Genomic DNA, 22313 nt, shown 5'->3' on the forward strand with positions numbered 1-22313 from the left:
CCTCGTCAGGGAGAGCCGGCGTTCAGAGGATGGCACCCAAGCGGCCCCCATGCTCTCCCCAGCCCTGGGGGCACCCAGCCTGCAACCCTGACAAATTATGTCTGGAGCTGGAGCTCCATGCTGTGGTATCTTGTGACGGCAGCTCCAGTAGACCGTGCTCACCCTCTGCGGACCAAGCTCGGGGAGGCGGCAGAGAGAGAGTCGTCCACTCTGCATGCAGAGGAGGTGCCAGGTCCACCGTGACCTCTGGAGGGAGAGGGAGGGATCAGAGATTGGGCAGGTGAGCATGGGCTCCCAGGGGACAGTGTGTGAGGTGAGAAGCCTCCGGGTGACAGTGCTCACGGGAGGCCCAGGGACACTCGTCTTACCAAGCTACAGCACACAGGGAGCTCGGAGATGGGCTGCCCCCAACCAGCCCGGCCGACGAAGTGGGGCCAGGGCAGCACTGGGTGTGCTGGGGGCTCTGCAGGTAAGAGGACACACATAAGAGCCCAGGGGCCAGCACCCAGCAGCCAGAAGCAAGGTCAGGTCGGTCCCCGTGAACCCAGTGAGGTCGGAACGGCAGCGGGACCCACTGCCAGCTGCGGAGGGTACGGGAAAGGCGCTCCTGGGGGGAAAGAACAGACAGGTGACACACACCTGTGCCTGTTGTCTCAGGAGCCACTCAGGATGACTGGGTCCAGACACTGAGGGTACCCATCCCGATGAAACGTCCAGACCCCTTGCTCAGGTGCCAGCCTGACTCAGGTTCCAAACCCAAAACCCACAGATGGAAGGAGACCCCAGGTCCCTAGGATAAAGGAGTTGCAGGGCCCGGCAGGGGCCTATTGGAAGCATTCCTCCCCCCCTTCCCCAAGGAGGCTTCTGGTCATTGACTGGACGCTGGGGAGACGGGATTCCTAGTGCTTTGAGGACCGCAACTTAAATCAGCACCAGACTTTCTGGGGTGAGGAATTCAGGAGTGATGCAGCTGGGTGAGTCTGGCTCAGCATCCTTCATGAGCATCTTCCAGTAAGGACTCTTGCAGCTGGATGGGGGCAGGGTCAGGAGGGGTGGCTGCAGAGCCAGTCCAGGCTGTGGGTGGGACGCCTTAGCCCCTCTCTGTGTGGCCCCTTCAGAGCTGCTACAGGGACCTGGGTATGGAGGCTGACTTCCTAGAGGTAGGGTTCCAAGGGGGGAAGCATCCCGGGAGAGCCGCCCTGGGGCTTGGGATTCTGCTTAGATGTGGACATTATTGGAGCACCTGGGTGACTCAATGGGTGAGCATCTGCCTTTGGCTCCGGGTGTGATCTCGGGGTCCTCAGATCAAGTCCTGCATTGGGCTCTTTGCAGGGAACCTCTGCCTATGTGTCTTTCTCTGTGTGTCCCTCATGAATAAATAATTAATATCATAAAAAAAAGAAAAGAAGTGGAAGCGTGGACAGGACTGGAGGGGAGGGCGGAGCAGGAAAGTTGGTGTCCATGTGCCACCCCTGGCCTAACTCAGGTGACAGCAGCACCTCTGCTGGCCCTGCTCCTCCTGTTCCTGTCAGCTCCTCCCCCAAGTGTGCTGATCCCTGCTGTCTGTCTAGGGGACCCATCCCTGGTGGCCTGCAGGGACAGCCAGAGCAGCCCCCGGCTCCCCTGGCAGCAGCATGTGGTCGGTCTGCTGGCTCCCCGTGCTCACACAGCTGCTGCTGCTGCGGTTCCTGGTGGCTCAGCCTGTGAGCCCCATCAGGGTGTTCGTGGTGCCCCACAGTCACATGGATGTGGGCTGGATCTACACGGTGCAGGTAGGTGCCTGGTCGCTGCTTCCCACACGCCCCTGGAGCTCAGCCTCCTTCTCCTGCCAGATCCCAGTGTGGTTTGAAGCCTGGGGTCAGCTGCCACCTGGGGGGGGACCAGCCTGTGTGAGTCCTGACTCTGCTGGAGACAGAGGACACTGACCAGGGCTCGGTGCTGCTGTTCTCTGGCTTCAGTGTCCCCATCCGTGCCAAGGAAAGTGGGATGAAGAGGCGGGGACCTGACTCAGGCCATGGTCCCAGTGCGACACTGGGGCACCCTGGGTGGACTGTGTCCCATTTCGGAGCCTCCGGGTCCCCCTTCCGTAGGATGGCACTGGCCTCCCACCCTTTGCACTGGTTTTTCCTCTGCCCAGAAGGCTATCCTTCCACACACCTGCAGGACTCAATCTGCCCCATCCTTTGGGGGGGCTCCACAAAAGGTGCTTCCTGGCCAGGCCTCCCTGGCATCCCTGTCTGTGCCCTATTTCCTTCCCCATCCTCCTTTCCTGCCACATTACTTGAGGGCTAGTGGACAGTCCTTGTCCCCACTAAAGGCTAGCTTCACAGGGCACAGGTTGGTTCATTTTATTTCCTGACACTCCATACATTTCAGACACAAGAGGGACACCAGGAATCACTGAATGAAGGAATGAAGGAATGAATGATGAATGATGGAAAAGGAGAGGGAACAGCCTCAGATTGTCCAGGAATCTGGGCTGGTGACTGAATATTGTCACCCAGGCTACCTCCAGCTCTTTTGTGGGAAGAGGCAGGAAACCCAGTAGAGAACAAACAGTCTCTGGGATTAGGGATCTGGTAACTTTCTGAGGTCGTTGCTAAGTGGGCAGCTGGACTCATCAGGAGAGAGAAGCAGCAGCAGGATGTGACTCTGGGCAGTGGGGGAACCTGGTCCTGGACTCACTGGGCAGCCTCTGGGGGACACTCGTGGGCCCTTGGAGATGGCTAAAGGGGAGGAACGAGCTTGCACCCCTCAGTTACAGAGGAAGAAACTGAGGCCCAGAGGGGGTTGGTGACTTGCCTGAGGGCACCCAGGAATGACCCCCACCGCCCACTCCTGAAGCCTCTCAGCCCAGGCTCATTAACTCCTTTTTTTTTTTTTAAGATTTTATTTATTTATTAAAGATAGAGAGTGAGAGAGACACAGGCAGAGGGAGAAGCAGGCTCCATGCAGGGAGCCGGACGTGGGACTCGATCTAGGGTCTCCAGGATCACACCCCAGGCCGAAGGCGGTGCCAAACCGCTGAGCCACGGGGACTGCCCTTATTCACTCCTTTCAAGGAGCAGGTCTGGGCACCGCCATGTGCCAGCCTGGAGACAGCTATGAGAAACAGGTGCGGCTGCATCCTGGGAGCCCCCAGCCAGAGGGGGGAGGTGGGCAGGCAGGTGCCCAGGACCAGCCAGGGGGCCGGGGCAGCTCCTTTCAACTTCTGGTCTCAACACCGGCTCCCCTCATCTCAGCCCAGGCAGGCCCCGAGGGCACCCTGGACCCCCTCCCCTGTCACTCCATGGCTGCACTGCGCTGTCTCCACACCCTAAGGGCCCCTTCGGGAAGCCGTCCCTGATCCCTGGTTCAGGCTGGCACGTCCTCCGCCCACGTCGTGTGTCATGGTCTGGAACGTCATCTCTGTCCCAAGAACAGCAGTATCTCAGCAGAGGTGGGAGGGTCATGAGGCCCTCTCAGGCCCAGCCGGCACTGGGTGTCCAGCACCTACAGGGCACCCGGGGTCCTCCAAGTGAGCAGCAGAGGGAGAAGCAGAGGAAGAGCCCTGGGCGCATGCCTGCAGGGGGTGGCGGGGCCCAGGGACACGATGTCACTCTGCAGTTTGCTCCTGGAGCCTTGGGGCCAAGAGTCCGGGAGCCTCCCCAAGGGCTGGTGTGACGGCGGCCCCCTCCCCAGGAGAGCCTGCGGGCCTATGCTGCCAACGTCTATACCACAGTGGTGGAGCAGCTGATGCTCCAGAAGCAGCGCAGGTTCATCGCGGTGGAGCAGGAGTACTTCCGGCTGTGGTGGGATGGCATCGCCTCCTACAGGCAGAAACGCCAGGTACCCCCACCTACAGGGGCCTCCAGGGGGAGGGTGGGGTGCCAGGGCTGTGTGGCTTGAAGCTCAGGCCCAGACACACTGGGCGGTTCCCAGGCTTGTTACCTCAGGTTTGGGCTCAGACCCTGCCCCCAGGACAGGTTGGGGGTTTTTTTGTTTGTTTTCTTTTGTTTTTTTTATAAATGTATTTTTTATTGGTGTTCAATTTGCCAACATATAGAATAACACCCAGTGCTCATCCCGTCAAGTGCCCCCCTCAGTGCCCACCACCCAGTCACCCCCACCCCCTGCCCACCTCCCCTTCCCCCACCCCTAGTTCGTTTCCTAGAGTTAGGAGTCTTTTATGTTATGTCTCCCTTTCTGATATTTCCCACTCATTTTTTCTCCTTTCCCCTTTATTCCCTGTCACTATTTTTTATATTCCCCAAGTGAATGAGACCATATAATGTTTGTCCTTCTCTGATTGACATTTCACTCAGCATAATACCCACCAGCTCCATCCACGTCGAAGCAAATGCTGGGTATTTGTTGTTTCTTTTTTATTATTATTATTATTAATAATCATAAACATTTATTAAGCACCAAGAGTATACTGCAATGGTTGTTATATAAAAGCTTATTTAACAATATAGTGTCCCTGCCATCAAGCTTACAATCTAAAATGAAATACAACAAGAATGCTGTTAAGACTACCTCAAAATTTCCTTAACTTAGAAATGGCTATTTTGGCAAGGAAGTGAGGCAAAATGGCCTATCATTTTAGGTACAATGTTAATAAGGCTTTGAACATGATCCGGATGTCAGTGTGCAGCCTTAAGCCAGCACCTCGACATTTCCCTCAATTATATTAGGCTTGGCTTGGTAAGAAAAAGACCACTTAGAAGTTGGGTAAGAAGAATGAATTATTTCAAATTGCCTTGTAGGACTTTAAACAGAGAAATGCTTACCAGCCTGAGTTTTTCCACAGCCAGGAAAAACTCTACAAAAAATATTATGAGCTCAATCAAGCCCGTCTTCTATGTATTTGTCGTTTCTAATGGCTGAGGAAGATTCCATTGTATACATAGACCACATCTTCTTTACCCGTTCATCTTTCGATGGACACCGAGGCTCCTTCCACAGTCTGGCTATTGTGGACACCTGCACCCCGATGTTTATAGCAGCAATGTCCACAATAGACAGGTTGGGTTTTAATCAGCCTCGTGGCGATTGGTGTAAAGTGTCAGCCTGGCAAGCCAACTGAGCACTCAGCTGGTGCTGAATGGGGTCACTTCTGACCTCAGCACTCCGGAGGGGCCCTAACCCCACCTCCTGCGTCACCGACCCCACCGACCCCTGGCCCCACGGGCACGCAGCTGGCTACCCTCCCAGGTGCCACAGTCCCTGAGTTAGTGGGCTGCAGGAGGCATCACAGGCTGCAGGAGGCATCACAGGCTGCAGGGTCACAGAGGCCTCACCCCATAGGGAGGCAGCCTGGGACCCGGCTCCGCCTGAGGCAGGGGTGCACGCTGTGAGCTGGGGGGCCCGCCTGCGCAAATGGGAGTGACCTCCCCCTCCTCGGAGTGGACAGGCCAGATGATGCAGGACGGGAACACCTGGGAGGACGCTGTGGACCTGGTCCCCTCCCTGCCATTCACCTTCCTTCAGAGCAGTCACCGATCGTGAACGTCAGGGAGGCTAGAGACGTGCCCAGGGTAGTAAAGCTGAGAAGGCAAAGCAGAGAGTCAGTCCCCCCAATCAAACTGGGGGCTCTTCACCCTGCAGCCTGTGGAATCCCGAGGAGGAGCCTCGCAATCATGGGCGCCGGCTCTGCTTCTCACACTGGATTAGCTACACTGTTGCATCCGTGTCAAATGTCCTATGTGGAGCCTTACACTATGTTACACTATGGTTATAAGCACCCTCTCCTGACAAGCACAGTGAAGGACCTGGGCGCAAGGCTGCTATGTCTAACTGGTAATTTCAAATGGTGTAGAGAAAACCCTCCCAGGTTACAAGGAGATGGGGGAGCGCTACGGCAAACAGGTGAAGAAGGTTCACAGTGAACGAATCCGCGGAAGGGCTCAGATTCCCCGGGAGCCACTTGCATACTCCTTGCAAGTCTTTCAGAAATTTCAAATTATTTCCACAGCGAAAAGGTAACAGATGTGGATACAGACATGAAGACACAGAAAAAGATAGACAAGGAGGTAGAAACAGAGGTAGAGAAAAAGGTAGACATGGATGTAGAGACAGAAGTAGAGACAGAGGTGGACACAACAGAGATCAAGTACAGCCAAGGGCCAGGTGCTGGCGCGGGGGGTGGGAGGCAGTGCTGACCTGCTGCTCTTGCAGAATGAAGGCACGGCAGGACTTTGATGGAGGACACCATGAGACGCCGGAGGCATGTCCCCACAGATCCAGCCCTACTGTGGGGTTCTATCCTGGCTTTGTTCTCTCTGCTTGCCACCAAGGTCCGCCATCTCCTGGCCACGAGACGCCTGGAGTTTGTCATCGGGGGCCAGGTCATGCATGATGAGACCGTGGCCCACTTTGATGACCAGATCCTACAGCTCACAGGTGAGGTCCCCCTTCCCCATCCCCCGGGTCTCCTGGGGCCTCCAATCAGACTGGGACTGGGTTTCTGAGCCCAGGTCTGAGCCCCGTCTTCCCCTCTGAGCAGGACCCTGAGGCCAGTAGAAACAGGCATTGGCGAGTGGCGTCCTCCTGCCAGTGCTGCTGAGTGCAGGGCTGTGGACGTGGACTGGAGACCACATGGCCTGGCGCTGTCCTGCCTCTGCCCATTCCCAACCCTGTGACCCAGGCAAGGGACGTCACCTCCCTGGGCCTCTGTTTCCTCATGACTTAAATGAGTGTGAGTGTGATGGCACTGCCTACCTCCCAGGGTAGTTGTGAGGATCAAATTCGGACAATTCATTAGAGCACTGGGAGTGGAGCCTGTGGTTCCCAGAAAATGAGTAGTGAGGTTAGATGCCATTGCTGCCTTCCCCACCCGTACGTACAGGGCCACAGCAGCAGCACGGTCACCCTCCAGCCTTCCCCCAAGGGCCACCACCACCACCACCTGTATCATCTTACTACCACCAACCACACTGACTGCCACTGCCCCACATACACCACCTGTGTCCGCATCACGATGACCATCATCATAATCTCCAGCATCATCACAACTAGCTTCGTGACTTCACAGGCCCATCCACACCCCAGCAAATACCGCCACCCACTCCCACTTCATGGCCATCACCCCTCAGGGACCTCCTAGGTCACAAGCCCTGTCTCTGCCCGGTGCAGCTACCACTACGGCTACCATCACCACCACCACCATTACCATGCACATTTGTCCTAAAGACACTTTCCTCTCCATGTACCGAATGCCCTCAGGAGCAGCAGCTCACCCTGTCCTCTCCGCAGGCTGCTGTGAGCACATGGTCTCCAGTCTCCATGTGCTCAGATGACCCTGACCAAAGAAGGGCCAAAAGTCAGTGGATGGGCCGGGTCTTCACTCAGGCCTGTGACTGCAGCCAAGCCCTGAGGTCACTCCATGACACAGGGGCCCCATTTACCCTTGTTGTAAACCAGAAGGATGGAAAGGGATGCTGTCTAATGACCTGCTCACACTGTCTCCCCTGACCCCGGCTTGAACGATGGTACTTTCTAGCCATGAATAGCTAAAGCCAATGAAAATTGATCTCTTGAGCTGGGTGAGGTATCGTCAGGCCTGGCTTGCTCTGGCTCCCTGTCTGTAGAGAGGACTGTTCCTCAAGCTACCCTCCCCCGATCCGGTGATGCTGTTGAGCATTCCCTGACAAGCTCAGGCCCCACAACCCCGAGGTCTTCCCTCCCACTGCTGCTTCTTCCTCGTCTCCTCTGCTTCCTGCCCTGAGTTTTCTGACACAGTACGTGGTGGCAGGCCTGGGAAACAAGAACCAATGTCTGGCACTAGTCTGGAATTTCTTTCCCCTGCAGCACTCAACCTGACATCAGACTCATGGGGTGGCTCTACAGTCGTGAATGAGTACATGGAACATCGGGTGATCCTGCTGTGGCACCCTCTGTGTTAGGCCCTCTTGCAGCACACCCCAGGATGGCACTCCAGCCCCCTGGAAAGGCAGGGGCCCTGAGTGAGCAGGTGGGGAGGGACCACCCTCCTGTCACCAGCAAGGCAGGGCTCTCTTTGCAGAAGGACACGGCTTCCTGTACGAAACCTTTGGGATCCGGCCAAGGTTCTCCTGGCAAATCGACTCCTTTGGTGCATCTGCCACGACCCCCACCCTATTTGCCCTGGCGGGCTTCCATGCCCACGTCATCTCCCGCATCGACTATGCCCTGAAGGACACCATGCAGAACTCGCAGGTGAGCCGTGAGCCACATCCGCTGCTGCCTCTCGCCCCTGGTCCTTCCCTCTGTGTGCAGGGCCCGTTACTAAGCCCCTGCTGTAGCGAGTATCGTGTCTTGGGTAATAACGCTCTGGGACAAATGCTGGCTGCGGCTCGCAGCGGTAGACAAGGGTACAGGTGGGCTCTAGCTGGGCAAGAGGAGAACATGTCCTGAGCCCCACCTCATGCCACGCTGTGCGCAGAGTTCACTTCCCATGTCAGCTCATTTCTGCCGCTGCTGACTCTGTGAGCTGCGTGGGGCCCTCCCCATTCCTCCCATGCAGAAACCGAGTCCCGGGGGACTCAGGGAACATGTGCATCGTCCCAGAGCCAGTGCTTAATAGAACCAGGATTTCCCCCTGCTTTGTAACCCTGAGCGGGTCCCAGTCATGAGAGCAATGAAGAAACAGACCAGAGGATTAGTGAGAGGTGAGCAGCTCCTGTGCCAGGAGGTCGTCAAGCAGAGCCAGAATGAGCTTCGCTGGCAGGCCTTGGTAGAGAGGGTCCTTCCCCGGGGCAGGCGGCGGGGGTGGCGGGCAGTGAGCAAGCGGGCTGGCTCCCACTAGAGGGCAATTTCCACAAACATGGGTGGCCTTGGGGGGTCAGAGGGAATCTAGAGGAGGCAGCGGAGGGGATGGCCCCTGGAACCACTGAGGGAGACCCAAGTGGGGCTGGAGGAGGCAGAACCAGGGCCACCGTGTTGCCCCTGGGCCGTCACTCTGTTCCCTCTGGGTTTGCAGGGGCTGCAGTTTGTGTGGCGAGGGTCCCCAACCCTATCAGCTCAGCAGGAAATCTTCACGCATGTCTTGGACCAGTACAACTACTGCTCGTGAGCACCTTCCTGGGGAGCCCAGTTCAAAGCACTCTCCCTGTGTTACCTGAGAAACGACCCACCCTCCCGTGCATCCTCTTGGGACACTCTGGCTTACACAAAGAGAAACTGAGGCAGGGTCACTCAGCCAGGGTCCCAGGGCCCACAGTGGCAGAGTCAGGTTGGTTTGGACAGACTATTTCCAGGCCTCTAAAGCATGGGTGCAGCCAGGCTGTGGGCTCTTGGGACGAGAGGCCCTGGGTCCAACTCACTCTGGCCCTTTCGACCTTGAGGCCATAGAGAATTGAGCTCCCCTATCCTGGAAAAGGAGAGATTATTGGGCAAGGTGAAGGATTTCATGACCTCTTCTCTAGCCCACGCTGTGCACCAGGCAAGTTCTCCAGGGCTTTCCACTGATGTCCTTTATTGATTCTAACAACCATCAGGACATTAATGGATGAGGATACCTGAAGCTCTGAGGATCCAAGTGGCCACTCCTGGATGCTGGCCCGGGTCACCCCTATGTCACTCTATGCTGCCTGGAATGAGGCAGGGGGGACCCTAACTGGAGCATCCGGACCCTCAGGGTCGGTCTCGGGGTCTGTGTCATACAGACCAAATTGGAGCCTGAGACAAAAGGGAAAATCCGAATACTGCCCTTGCACTTGGGGGGAATGTTGGTATTCTGTTCATCGCCATTTGTTTCACATTAATTCTGAGTTTTGAAGCATGACACCAACTTACCTCCATGTCACCTCCTGTGACTGGGCTCCCCCTTACACTCGCAGCCCAGGGCACTGTGCATCACAGCCTCACCCTGCCCCAGCCCTGCTCTGTGCTTTGGACTCAGGTCTGAGGGTACCACAGTGGCCTCCGTGAGATCCCCAGTGGGAATGCAGACTGTGGGCTCCATGGGGCGGGGGAGGCAGTGTGGGCCCAGGGAAGGGGCCGTGTTCCAGGCCCCACAGCTGGCAAACTGTGACATGTGGATTTGAGCCCCATCTGTCAGAGGAGCTCTTGTCGGCCACCATTGACCCTCCCAACACACAGGTGTGAGAAGGAGGCCTGAGCGCCGATCTGTACACCCTGAGCTGCCCTGTGGCCTGGCCGCACCTGCCTGTCCTCCTGGACCCCGAGCTGCCTCCCCTCTCAGGGCGGGGCTCCTCTAACCCTTCTCTCCCCTGCAGGGAAGGCTTTAACTGGGACGGCACTGCAGTCTTCCCGAACTCACCGCCAGACAGGGTATTTCACCCGAAGTCTGTACCCATCACTTGGAACAATATCAATTACTATGTCAGTCTCCTTGTGGACAATGTGAAGGAGCGAGCCACCTGGTTCCGGACACCGCACCTCCTCTGGCCCTGGGTAAGGTGGGATCCCAGGCCTCAGTGACCTGACCACAGCCCTGGATTCCTGTCCAGTCTCACCCAACCATGCTCTTTCCAGGGGACAGGCCAGACAGCCATCTCAGATCCGAGGTGGTGCCTCTTCCCTGCACACCACAAAGCCTCACCCCTTCCACCAGCTCCTGCCACCACCCTGGACTCCCCAAGCCTCTCTCACCTGAAATACAGCCCTGGCCCCTGCCAGCCCCCAGTTCCACCCAGATCCTTGATCTTCCTCTTCCCATCTCAGTGTTGGGACATGAGGCTGGGGTAGGAATCCTGAACCCCTGCTCAGACCCTGTGTGCCTCGACCCCTTTGGGTCTCACTTTCCTCATCTCTAATGTGAGGATCATGACAGTCCCTGACTCACAGGCTGAGACTGAGGGGAGGCATGCCCCGTGTCAGTGTCAGAGTGTCAGACACTCCCTTCTCCTCTTCCTCTTTGGCTTCCTCCTCAACATTACATTCAGATCCACCCCTCACTAGCCTCCCCAGGGCACAAGGCACCTTCTATGTGATACATTTGTCTCATCCTCTTAGTCTGCCCATGGGCCTAGAAGGCAGACACTGCTGGTATCCCATTTTGACAATGAGAGACCTGAGAACCAGAGAGGTCAAGGGATCGTCCTGAGGCCGCACAGCTACTTAGCAGGGCAGCTAAGATGGGGATTTGTGATCACACCCTGGCTGGGCATTCCCTACTCTGTCTTCTTATGTCTTGAGTGCCTATGGGAAAGTGCACAGAGGGTCAGTAAATGTGGGTGATGGCTGTTATCCCTGGCATTCCTAATTTTCATATTATTATTGTTAATGATATTGATGAAGAGTCATACTGCTGGTCTTTAAGAAAGGCCCACGGAGTGAAGTAAGTCAGAAAGAGAATTCCAACCCTGCACAACCTCATTTAATGTGGTTCTAAAAGCATCAGATGTAGAGAAAAGAGATGAGTTTTTTAGTTCCCAGACTTGAGGGGTGAGGGAGGGTCAAAGGTACAGACTTTAGTTATATGAGAAACATGTGTTGGAGGTGTAATGTAGAGCATGATGTAAAACCTAACAAGATTTTAGTGAGAACAGTAAGCAGAAAGGAAGGAGGAAAGGAAGGAAAGAAGAAAGGAGGGAAGGAAGGAAGGAAGGAAGGAAGGAAGGAAGGAAGGAAGGAAGGAAGGAAGGAAGGAAAGAGGGAAAAGGAGGAAGAAGGTAGGAGGGATGGGGGAAGGAATGAGGGACGGAGGGAGGGAGGGAGGCTCGCAGGAAGGAAAGGGACACAGGGCTGCACTCGGGAGCTGGTGGGGCCTCTCCAGGCAGAGCGGAGGGCCCTGGATGGCCGAGGGAGGCCGCTCGCCTGGACTGGGCTCAGCCCCGCAATCACGGGGGTCGCGCTGTGGCCCGGCCTGCAGGGCTGTGACAAGCAGTTCTTCAACGCGTCGCTGCAGTTCTCCAACATGGACCCGCTGCTGGACTTCATCAACAGTAACTCGTCCAAGCTCGGCATCTCCGTGGAGTACGCCACGCTGGCCGACTACTTCGAGGCGGTGCAGGCTCACAACGCCTCGTGGCGCGTCCACACCCACGGGGACTTCCTGCCCTATTCCTCCGGTAGGAGCCCGGGCATCCTAGGACGGCAAGACATTCCCGGGACGCCCGGGAGGCTTCCTGCTTCCCTCCCCTCATTCCCTTCCCTTCCAGGAGATGCCCCAAGGAGCCCCTCGCAGGAGCTGCCTCCCGGGGGCGGGCGCAGCCCTGACCCGCCCGACAGGACGGCTGCTCCAGCCCCTGGGCCCCCACCTCTCTCTGTGCGGCTGCCAGGGGGAGCTGCACGGCTGTCAGGCCTTTTTCTGTCTGACCAGCATTGGTGGCCGGCCAGAAAATCCCGCCAGGGAAAGAGGCTACAGGGATGTGTCCAAGGTTGCACTAGAGGAGGGAGGTTTCTAGCTGTGGGCGGGGTGACAGGCAAAGCGGAGCGGGCCCATGAGTGCGGGCGCGGTCACAGGGGAGGGGGCGAGGCTACTCCCAGTGGGTGGGGTGACAGGCCATGATGTGGGCGGGGCTGTCGGGGAGATGGGAGGGACACAAGGGTGACCTAGGGATAAAGACAGGTGCCATGGGATTCCATGTGGATGTGGCTCACTCAAGACAAAGCAGCTACAGTGGAGATGGGATGGGCCACAGTGATGGAGGGGATGGGTACAGTCCAGGTGAAATTGGATATGTTGAAGTGAGGGGCTGTTACAGGTGAGGTGCGAGGGGATACTACAGAGACCTGGGAGTGGATTCCAGACAGAGGTGACACGTGCAAGTGGGCGGGATTACCGTCAGGGTGGGCGTGGCTACCCTGAGGTAGACAGGCTGACAACTGAGATGAAGGCCACATCCACAAGGCTTTGGCTGCCATCCTGTGGGAGGACATACAAGGGTGTGAGTTTGGCTGGGGTGGAAGTGGGAGGGGCAAATTGATGTGGGCTGGTTACAGGTGCAGTTCCAGGACCATGTGCCTCTGGGCGTGGTTACGGTCCAGGTAGGGGTACTGTTCAGGTAGGTCCAGACAGGGCGATGTCCAGCAGGTGTTCTGTCCTGAATGGGCGTGGCTTGCTGTAACCCCCCAGCAGAGACAGTGTTTATGTGGAGACTGGACAGGTGCGGTGAGCCCTGGGCCCTGCTCTGGGTCACGGGCGCCTTAGAGCTGAGGCTGTGGAGAGCCCCTGCCTGGCCAGGACACTCAGCCTGCTGGAGGGGCTGTGGACAGCACATCCACCTGACCCCATGGCCTGTGGCCTTTCTCCGGGCCAGTGGGGCTACCCTTCCTGGTGTCCTCAGGCCGTGTGGGGAAGGTCAGGGAATGGGGACACAGGCCAACCTGGGAGGAGGCAGGGGGCAAGAACAGTGGGAAGAGTCAAGCAACTTGTGAGACCCAGCCAGGGCCTGGGGAGGCACTCCGCACCCCCTCCTCTCACCAGAGCCCAGAACAGGCGTCATCCTCTGGGTGCAGGTCAGCACAGCAGCTAGGGAATCCCTCAGCAATCCCCCATCCCAGCTCCCTGGGCTGCCAGTGGAACCCCACTGATTGCAGGCTTCCCCTGAGTCACAGGCAAAGGCCTCTGCCAGCACTCAGAGCACGTGCCAGCTGGTGCTGCCTGCTGGGCTCCCACCTCCCCCTGTACTCCTCAGAGGTCTCCCAGGCCCTTGGCTCACAGGCTCTTCAAATTCCCAGGTCCTCCCTGGACTGTCTGGTCCCCCATCCCAGGCCTGGCCCAGCCCAGCCTGATCCTCCCACCTGCCCCAGCCCCCACAACAGGGATCCGCGGGCCATTCCTGGCCTGGCTGGACAGGAGTCTCTGGCTGCCTCTATAGGTGACCCAGGCAGAGCCAGACACCAGGCTCCAGTTTCCCCAGCTTTACTGGGCTTGGGGTCTGGAAGCCCCCACGCCAGGGAGACTCATGCCAACTGCCAGCTCTTCTCTCCAGATCCATTTCAGGCCTGGACGGGCTTCTACGCCTCCCGCAGTGGGCTCAAGGCGCTGGCGAGGCGAGCCAGTGCTCTGTTGTATGCCGGGGAGTCCATGTTCACACGCTACATGTGGCCTGCCCCCCACCAGCACCTGGACCCGGCCTGGGCCCTGAAGCAGCTCCAGAGGCTCCGCTGGGCAGTCTCCGAGGTAATGTCACACCTCTCAGCATGATGTCAGGTTGAAACCTCCTGTGTAGTGCACTTCCCCAGCCCCTGGTCGCTAGAGGTCACTTTCCAGAGGAGAACACTGAGGTGGTGGGTGTGTGTGGACACTGGACCAAGGCTAGAATCACGTCCTGACAACGCTCAGCTGGTGGGTTCAGTAGGCTTTAGAGCCAAAGGGCAGAGGGTAAAGGGCAGACAGGAGAGGCGTTAGTGTCCTGTGTGGATTCAGTCCTCCTCTGCCGGTGGCTTCAGGCTCAGGACTGCCCTCTCTGAGCATAATTCCCTCCCTGGACAATGAGAAATTCACGCCCACCCCAGGGTGGCGAGGCTACTGAATGTGATAATGTACATAAGGTGCTGGGCACGGTGGCTGCCCCATAACAAGTGGTTCCGATCTTCCGTCTCCACTTGTCCCCACTGTACAGATAGGAAAAGTGAGATCTGAGAAATCCTGTGACTTGTCATACCCAGCCAGAAAGGGTCATGCTGGACGTGACATTGGCATGCTCACCTGAGGGAGTCACTGGCAGATGTGTCACTGGGGTGAAATGGGTAGACCTTAGAGTCCTTCAGAGGGGGCTGGACAAGAGGCTTCACTGGTAGAGTCTCAGGTTCCCTCGGGCCGGAAAGTTAATCCCAGTCCCACTCTGGCGCAGAGAATGGAGGGTGCCCGGAGCATCCCAGCAGCACTTCCTGGGAGGCTGGACAGCGGAGGTGAAGCAGGGGCAGGTCCCTGACAGAAGTCTCCTCTCTTCCCGAGCTAGGGGACACAGTGGGTCTCCGTGAGCCCCTGGGGAGCGGGAAGGAGAGCCAGCACCTAGGAGGTACCCGGGTAGGTGGTGTGCAGAGGCAGGCCAGATCCCATGTTTCCCCCAATCCTGTCGGGACGCAGGTCCAGCACCATGATGCCATCACTGGGACCCAGAGCCCCAAGGTGAGAGACATGCACGAGGAGAATCTGAGCTCAGGGATGCAGGGTGTGCAGGAACTGATGGCCTCCATCGTCCGTGACAGGACCCCAGCCCACTCGGGTAAGCGAGGCCTATGTATGGTGGCCCTGCAGGTCAGTGGTGGGAGGTGGCTCTGACCATTTCTGAGCACAGAGCCTGGGGTCAGGGAGAGGATCTGAACAACCGGAGCCTCAGACCCTGCCACCACATATCCCTGTGCAACCCTGACCTTGGCCTGAGCTTGGCAAGTGCTTGGCTGCTCAGAGCCTGTGTGTCCTGTGTGTGTGTGGGAAGAAGGGTGACATTGCCATGAGAGTGAGGCCTAGCGGCCGCCTCAGCACTCTGCACGCAGTGGTTACTGAATGCCGGGAGGGTCTGTAAGCTCGGGGCTGTTATCCTCACTGCGCAGCTGAGGACACAGCAGAGCCAGAGGCTGTGGACCTGTCCAGGGTCACTCAGCCAGGAAGGAGCAGAGCAGGGCTTGAAACCGTGGCCCCGTGCTGCAGGGTTACAGAGCATGCAGGTGTCCTCGGGGATCTGAGCCCAGCCTGGGTCCCCCAACTCCCTCGTCAGTGCAGTTTGAGTGCTGATGTCCAGCCTCGTTGATGGTGAGGGTTCCACATGTGCAGATAACTGGTCATGCCAGTTTGGGCCTGAGGAGGTTTGAGAACCTCCCCCTTGAAAGGCCCAGGCACCAGGACACCGTGGTGTCTCTCCCAGTGCCTGAATGTGACATGTACAAGGCCTGATGAGCCTTCCCTGCTCCCCAGCCCAGCATGCACTCTGTCATGGGGCACCCCTCACATCGGCCCTCGCTGCTCCCCTGGCCGGCGTTTCCCTCCCCTCTGAGTCTATGTGCAATGCCATTGGATCCTCAAACTGAGGAAGGCCCACGGGGACCAGGTAGCAGCACACAGGGTCCCAGCCCATAGATCCTGGGGCAGCTGGTACAGACCTTTGCAAAAGAGCTGGAACCTGGGGTCGGATTTCCCTGCTAGGTGGGACCGGCCGTTCCCGTGACCTCACCTGGGCGGTTGCCCAAGCAGTGAGCAGAGGGAGGTCAGGAGAGGTGTCCCAGCCATGGGGACAGCCTGGGCAGGGGCTCGGGCCTGGAAGTGTGTGATGTGTTTAGGAATCATCAGACATGGCCAGAGTTTACCTCACTGAATAAATAAAGGATGGAACAGAGAGGGAGCCCAGGTGCACATCGCTGGGGCTCACACGTTGGGCTAGGCGATTGGACTGGACCCTCCAGCCTCCCAAAAATTCTCCCGTCCATCCCGAGGCCAAGCACTCAAAGCTTGGCAGCCACACCTCAGTAGCAGGCCAGGTGACTGTACATCTCCGGGCCTGTTCAGTCCAGTGGGGCTGTCAGGGGTGATGTGTGAGGAGCATGGGGACCCTCTCTGTCAGAGGAACACTGTGTCTTCCCTTCCAGCCTCTCTGCCTGGGGACCGGGAACAGAGCACTGAGCAGAGTATGGGGCCCCTGGGTGTAGCAGTGACTAGCCCACTAGTCCCTGTCCTCAGGTGCCCTGGCAGCTATACTGGGATGTGTCTCTCCTGCCTCCAGTTTCCCATGTATCCAGGGGTACCCAGGTGTGTTGGGTGAGTCCAATGGCAGCAGGTAAACTCAGTTCTCTGTGTGCAGACCAGGAACCTGTGGGACACTCTGCCGTGGTCTACAACCCCCTGGCCTGGACGGTCACCACCATTGTTACCCTGACTGTGGGCTTCTCCAGGGTCAGCGTCACAGATGAGTCAGGCCAGCAAGTGGCTGCACAGGTATGGGTATGACTTCCTGCACGTGGCACAATTGCCGTTGCTGACACTTGCTCTCTGAGGGTGCTTCAAGAAATGGGAACAGTTTAAGTGAACATGTGACAATGGGTGCTCCCTTGGAGTACATCCCCATGGGGACCCTGTCCAGTGAGGTTCCGTGGGATCCACCAGGAGGCTGGCACTGGGCTATGGGCCTCTGAAGTGGCCAGAAGGGCCCCACTGTCCCTTCCCAGGAGGTTCTCCTGGGTCATTTGCACTGTTTGGGAGGCTCTTCTCCCGCCCCCCATCCCCCCCCCCCCGCCACGAGGCATCTTTATATTCTGAATGTCAACTTCCACTTTGTGTGGGAAAGACCCTCATGGGGCTTCCTGGGGCACTTGGTGGAGGTGCTGATGTTTCAGACTGGCCTGCCTGAAGGTGTGCGCACCCAGATGCCAGCATGCCCGTGATCTGTTCTCATGTCCTTCCACGGCCAGGAGCCAGCAGGGCCCCAGGGACCTGCCTGTCCCCCAATGCCAGTGTTTCCCTGCAGAAGGGCAGGAGTTGCTGACCTCAGCCATTTAGCAGACACTCCGAGGGCACATTCTGCTCCCGCCAGGGCTGAGTGCTCATCCCCAGGACGGCAGTGCCACCGTGGGGAGGCTGTTGCAACACTTGAAGGACACGTGTGGTGTGGAGTGATGACCTGGGGAGCCAGGGCAGCTGGCTTTGCTTGACGCAGAAGGAGGAGTTCATGTGACGTGGGCAGGGAGATGAGATAGGCTTGCTCTCACAGACCCAACTCCTAGCACCCCTTTCTTCCCCCACATGCAACAGCATGCAGATAAATGCTCTTAGCAAATATTTCTGGAGACTTGCTTTGTGTCAGGCCTGCCCTAGGGGCCAGGTTTCCTTAATAACCAGGCATATGAAGTCCCTGCCTGCGGAGGACTCATATTCTCACCCTGGGTGACAACAGGAAACAAATAAGATGGTGTGGAATGTGACAGATGGTGGTGGCTCTGAGAGGAAGTTCTCCAGAGCAGGATGGGGGCAGGTACGGGGTGTCTGCTGAATGTCCCACAAGGCCTGGGTGGGACGCTGTGTGCAGACATCCTGGGGTGACTAATGGAGGCCCCAAAGCTACCCCCAGCAACTGGGATGCTGCATGCTTCCCCTAGAGAGTGAGGGGTTCCTCTGAGTGTACCCTGTGTCCTCCTCCAACCCTCCCAGTTCAGGTGACAAGGGGAATGGGAAGGCCAGGAGGGGAACAGGAAAACACCCCCTTGGGAAAGTTGGAGGATGTGAAATCAGGGTCCCCTCAGAGAGCGGACCCTCCAGGGAGAGGGCACATCATGAGCAAAGGCTCAGAGGCAGAAAACAGGGTGCTGAGAAAGGAGGGCACTGCTGATGCTGGACCCTGAGGAGTGAGGGGCCAGGGAGGGAGATGGGGCTGGGGAAGGTCCTGTTGAGCAGGGAGGATGACTAGAGGGAACTCAGCACAGTCCAATGATGCAAAGACCCTGCTGCCCGTGAGCAGTGAGCGCCTCGACTAGGAGGTGTGCAAGTCACAGGTTACTGAGGACGCTGAAGGTCTTCCAGGCCTGAAACCAACCACATTGCCCTATCCTTCTGGCCTGCAGATCCAGGAATCAAAGAAGACACAATCTGCATATGACCTGCATGTGCTGACCACAATCCCAGGGCTCAGTTACCGATACTACAGCATCAGGAGCACCGAGGGGACCCAGGAGGAGACGAACCAGTTGGGTGCCAGTCTGGCCAGAACCTCCAACTTTGGCCGCAAGAAAAAGACACCTGCTCGTCCAAGGGACAGGCACCTGATTCACGTGGAGAATGACTGTTATACTGTGTTCCTGGACCGGGACACTAACCTACTGCACAGCATCTGGGAGAGGTGAGGCGCAGCCATGGTGGCTCTGAGGCAGAGACGTGCACTGAGACCTGGGCACGTCATTTCCCCACCTGTCTCAGTGTCCTCATCTGCTAGGGGAAATCATCAGAAGGTGACGAAGGCCCTCCTTCTGTTACCCTCTCTATTTCTGCAGTTCTGAGACTAGACAAGTACAATAGAGCCCTTCTTGAATCTGACCATTTCAGGGCTGTTGATCCACATCTACCCACCTTTCTGTCCATCCATCCATCCACTAACTTTTTGTTCATGCATTTACCAATGGCCCAATCACCCATCTATCCTCTCATCCCCACAACCGTCTTTATAGCCACACACAAAACAACTCATCCACCCACCCATCCTCCTCTTCCAGACGCCCTCTCATCCATCCATCCATCATTCATCCATCCATACATCCACCCATCCATCCCACCACCCTCCTTCCAACAATCCACCGTACTCTCAGTTTTCTATATATTTATCCAATCACACATTCAACAATCCATCTACTCACTCAACTATGCACCCATCCATTCACTACCCTCCCATCCACCATATATCTACCCACCCATATACCTAACCACACACTGGTCATCCATCCATCCACTCATCAACTTTTCCACCCATCCATATATCCACCTACTTACCACTCATTCACCCCTACATCTATCCACCAACCACTCGATCTATCTATGTATCTGCTTATCTGTCCATGTCCACCCATCTATACATCCATTACATATCCATGCATTTAGCAACTAATTGTTGACAGCAGAGAAGGCAGGTCACCCCAGGAAAAGGACTCTCAAGTGTTTGGGGCCAGCCCTGTCCATCATCAGGCCACATCCCAGATAGTTGTCATGCCACCCCAAATGCCTCTGCCAGAACAGCCAATTATGTTTCCCAATGTGACATCCAAACAGGATTGGAAGTGGAGGAGGAGCAGGAAGTCTGGGAAGAGTAGCTGGCAGAAAGTGAGGGGAAGGAAAGAGAAGGGAGCGGGCAGCATGGGTGTGAGGTGAATGGCCCCTGGAGCTCAGCCTGAAGGCAGCTGTCCACAGCTCTGCAGCCACAGAGCATGAGAAAGTCCCCTGCAGTGGGGCCCATCACAGCTCTGTCCTCATCACTCCAAAGATCCTCCTGAGAGAGGATGTGGCAGGTAGGAGGAGGGCCCAGTGGCCAGCATAGGGGGTGTGGGGAGCACCTGGAACCGGGGGAGGGCCAGACAACTTCTGAGCCTCCCTGGTCAGGACGTGGAGGGCAGAGTCCCCAGGCTGGCCTTGGGATGGTTCTGAGTCAGGCCTCGCCCCCCAGCTAGACAGTGATTGCTGGACCAGCCCCACCTCACATTCCCTGTGTGCACCCAAGGGAGGCCTCATCCTCAGCCACATCCCCCACCCAACATTTCTGGGTGTACAGCTCATGGTTGCCGACCATCCATCTGACCCCAAGTGTCTCTATTACCTTTGGCTGGAGTGAGGACTGGGTATTTCTCATAAGACTCTGAAATCCCCTCCAGGGTAAACTGCTAGCTCAGCACCTGAACTCTGGTAACAGAGAAAAGGAGCTGTGGGAATGGAGAGCAGGAAGCGCAGAGGACGCTTGGTGGGCAGGAGGCATCTGGAGCCGGGCCTGAGGACTGGAAGGGCCAGAGCATCCACGGGCACAGACGAGGGGACAGCTAATTCCACGGAGGCAGTCTCCTGTGCAGAGGACCGAATGGGAGGCCACCATGTACAGACCACCCCGGGCCAGGTTGTGTTGAGGTTGAGCTTCTCTTCTTACATGACAGCACTGTGGATATAATTCACTGACCATGCACTTCAGCCATAGAAATGGTCCCCATCTATGGTATCAGGACACTCACGGGCCCTGTTAGCATCACCATAGTCATGGCCCTTCTCACCCTTCTGTCTGGATGTGTCTAAATTGGACATTTCATACCTTGGGATCAACTCCAGTTAGCCCTTTGGGGTTGGCTTCCTTCCCTAGAATCATGTGTTCAAGCTCCCCATCCATGCTTCAGGTGCATGAGGGACTCAGCCCTCCTTGGGCTGAGTGTTATTCCCACGACAGATGGAGCACATTTTGCCCATCCAGTCTCTGGCTGATGACGCCTGGGGGATCTGATGAAGAAAAGGGGGCAGCCTGCAGCCAGAGGGAAAAGCCTTGGGGGCCAGACTCATGAGAAGGATTCTTTTCTGGCCATTCCAGAGGGACTACAGGGGCCCTTCACGGATGACTCCCTTGCCTTCCCTATCCATCTCCCCAAAATTAGCACAGAAAACCCCAAAATGGCTGAGGAAGTGACACTTCTCCATGTTCTGTGGCTGCAGGGCCATGCCTAATCCTGGATACGTGGCTTTGCCTCGGCTTAGACCACACAGAGATGTACACGTGTACACCATACACAGGTCTACAAGGCTCTGAGTCCCCACCCACTCCTCCCCGCTCCTCCGACCCAAGCAAAACATTGGAACAGAATAGAAGGAGCGAGAATATACAGTTGAGTCAGAACCTGAGTCCTGGCCTGAGCATTTCCCAGACATGTGATCCTATGCCAGTGATGTTAGGGCCCCAGTCTTAGGTGACTCGGTAGCAAAACGGGCTAATATTCCCTGCCCTCGAGAGTCAGGAGAAGGTGAAATGACTGACAGTGCTGGTTCCTGACATCTGGACACCTTGGGGTCAGCATGACAAAGTCTTTGTGGGTCCTCCTTGGGGTACCTCTGAAAGGTATAGGGTGGCCCTGGAGGCAGCCTGATAAGCAGGCACCATTCCCTGGGATGATTCCTCTGGGGCAGCGTGACTGCTTCTTATAGGCTCTCAGGGGCCTAGGGTGAGGCCTCTGTCCCCCTCCTGTTTTGGGATCCCCACTGGCACATGGAAAGATCTAAGGCAGTTTTGGCTCAGGGGAGGGGCGACTCCCAGGGGCTTTATCTGAGGCAAGTGCACGGGTGTCACCGAGTGGCCTCCTGACTGTCACTGAGCTCTGCAGAGATCACTTTTCTTCACTTCAGGTGGAGCTTGGTGTCTGCATAGAGGGCTTCTTACCGGCTTCCAGATGAGAGGACCATGCTTGGGACATGTGTGCACGAAGATAATGCTGTGTCCCATTTCTTGTCTCTGCAGAGGGAGTAACCGCACAGTGCAGGTGACCCAGGAGTTCATGGAATACCATGCCAATGCTGATTTGAAATATGGCTTTGTATCTGATAATTTTGTGTTTATGCCCATCGACTCTGCAAAGCGCCCATGGAACAGTGTGGGAATGCAGATTGTGGCGGGAAAGCTCATGACTGAGATCCGGCAATACTTCTACAGGTGGGCTCAGGCTCCTAGGTGCTTGCCGGCAAGTGTGGAAGGGAACGAGGGTCCATGTTTGTGCCGGATCCCTGCTCCTGGGCCCGTGCTTGGCACATGGTCCTTCTGGAGGGGAGATTGAGGAAGACGTGATTGCTCTGGCCTAGGGCATCCTGGCTCCATCGCACGTGCTGGACCTTGTACGGGGTGTCCAGGTTCAGAGCTGGGACAGGGACAATGAGGGGACTCTTGTGTTTTCATGAGAGCACACACCTAAGCCATCCGGGTGAGGCACCCCAGCTCCACGTTATCCCA

At 57.0% G+C, this 22313-nt stretch overlaps 1 protein-coding gene across 11 annotated transcripts in view; it reads left to right on the forward strand.

Annotated features, from left to right (window-relative positions):
* Window positions 1-265: 265 nt before the first annotated feature.
* MAN2B2 (mannosidase alpha class 2B member 2) overlaps window positions 266-22313 on the forward strand; it is a 32877-nt gene continuing 10829 nt past the window's right edge. For 6 of the 11 annotated variants that reach the window (XR_012019206.1, XM_072802559.1, XM_072802570.1 and 3 more), the window contains exons 1-12: window positions 1572-1772; window positions 3682-3828; window positions 6279-6384; window positions 8006-8178; window positions 8942-9030; window positions 10200-10377; window positions 11798-11996; window positions 13863-14053; window positions 14963-15101; window positions 16671-16804; window positions 18424-18698; window positions 21828-22019. Coding sequence is in view for 10 of the 11 variants with exons in the window: in XM_072802559.1 (XP_072658660.1) it covers window positions 1635-1772; window positions 3682-3828; window positions 6279-6384; window positions 8006-8178; window positions 8942-9030; window positions 10200-10377; window positions 11798-11996; window positions 13863-14053; window positions 14963-15101; window positions 16671-16804; window positions 18424-18698; window positions 21828-22019 (1961 nt within the window). In the remaining variant the exon portion in view is untranslated. Of the gene's footprint in view, window positions 281-329; window positions 470-1571; window positions 1773-3681; window positions 3829-6159; window positions 6385-8005; window positions 8179-8941; window positions 9031-10199; window positions 10378-11797; window positions 11997-13862; window positions 14054-14962; window positions 15102-16670; window positions 16805-18423; window positions 18699-21827; window positions 22020-22313 lie in introns of those variants that run through there. The other 5 variants (XM_072802603.1, XM_072802578.1, XM_072802551.1 and 2 more) reach the window with 5 other exon arrangements.

The sequence above is a fragment of the Canis lupus genome, chromosome 2 (assembly GCF_048164855.1).
Source record: "Canis lupus baileyi chromosome 2, mCanLup2.hap1, whole genome shotgun sequence".
Lineage (NCBI taxonomy): Eukaryota > Metazoa > Chordata > Mammalia > Carnivora > Canidae > Canis > Canis lupus.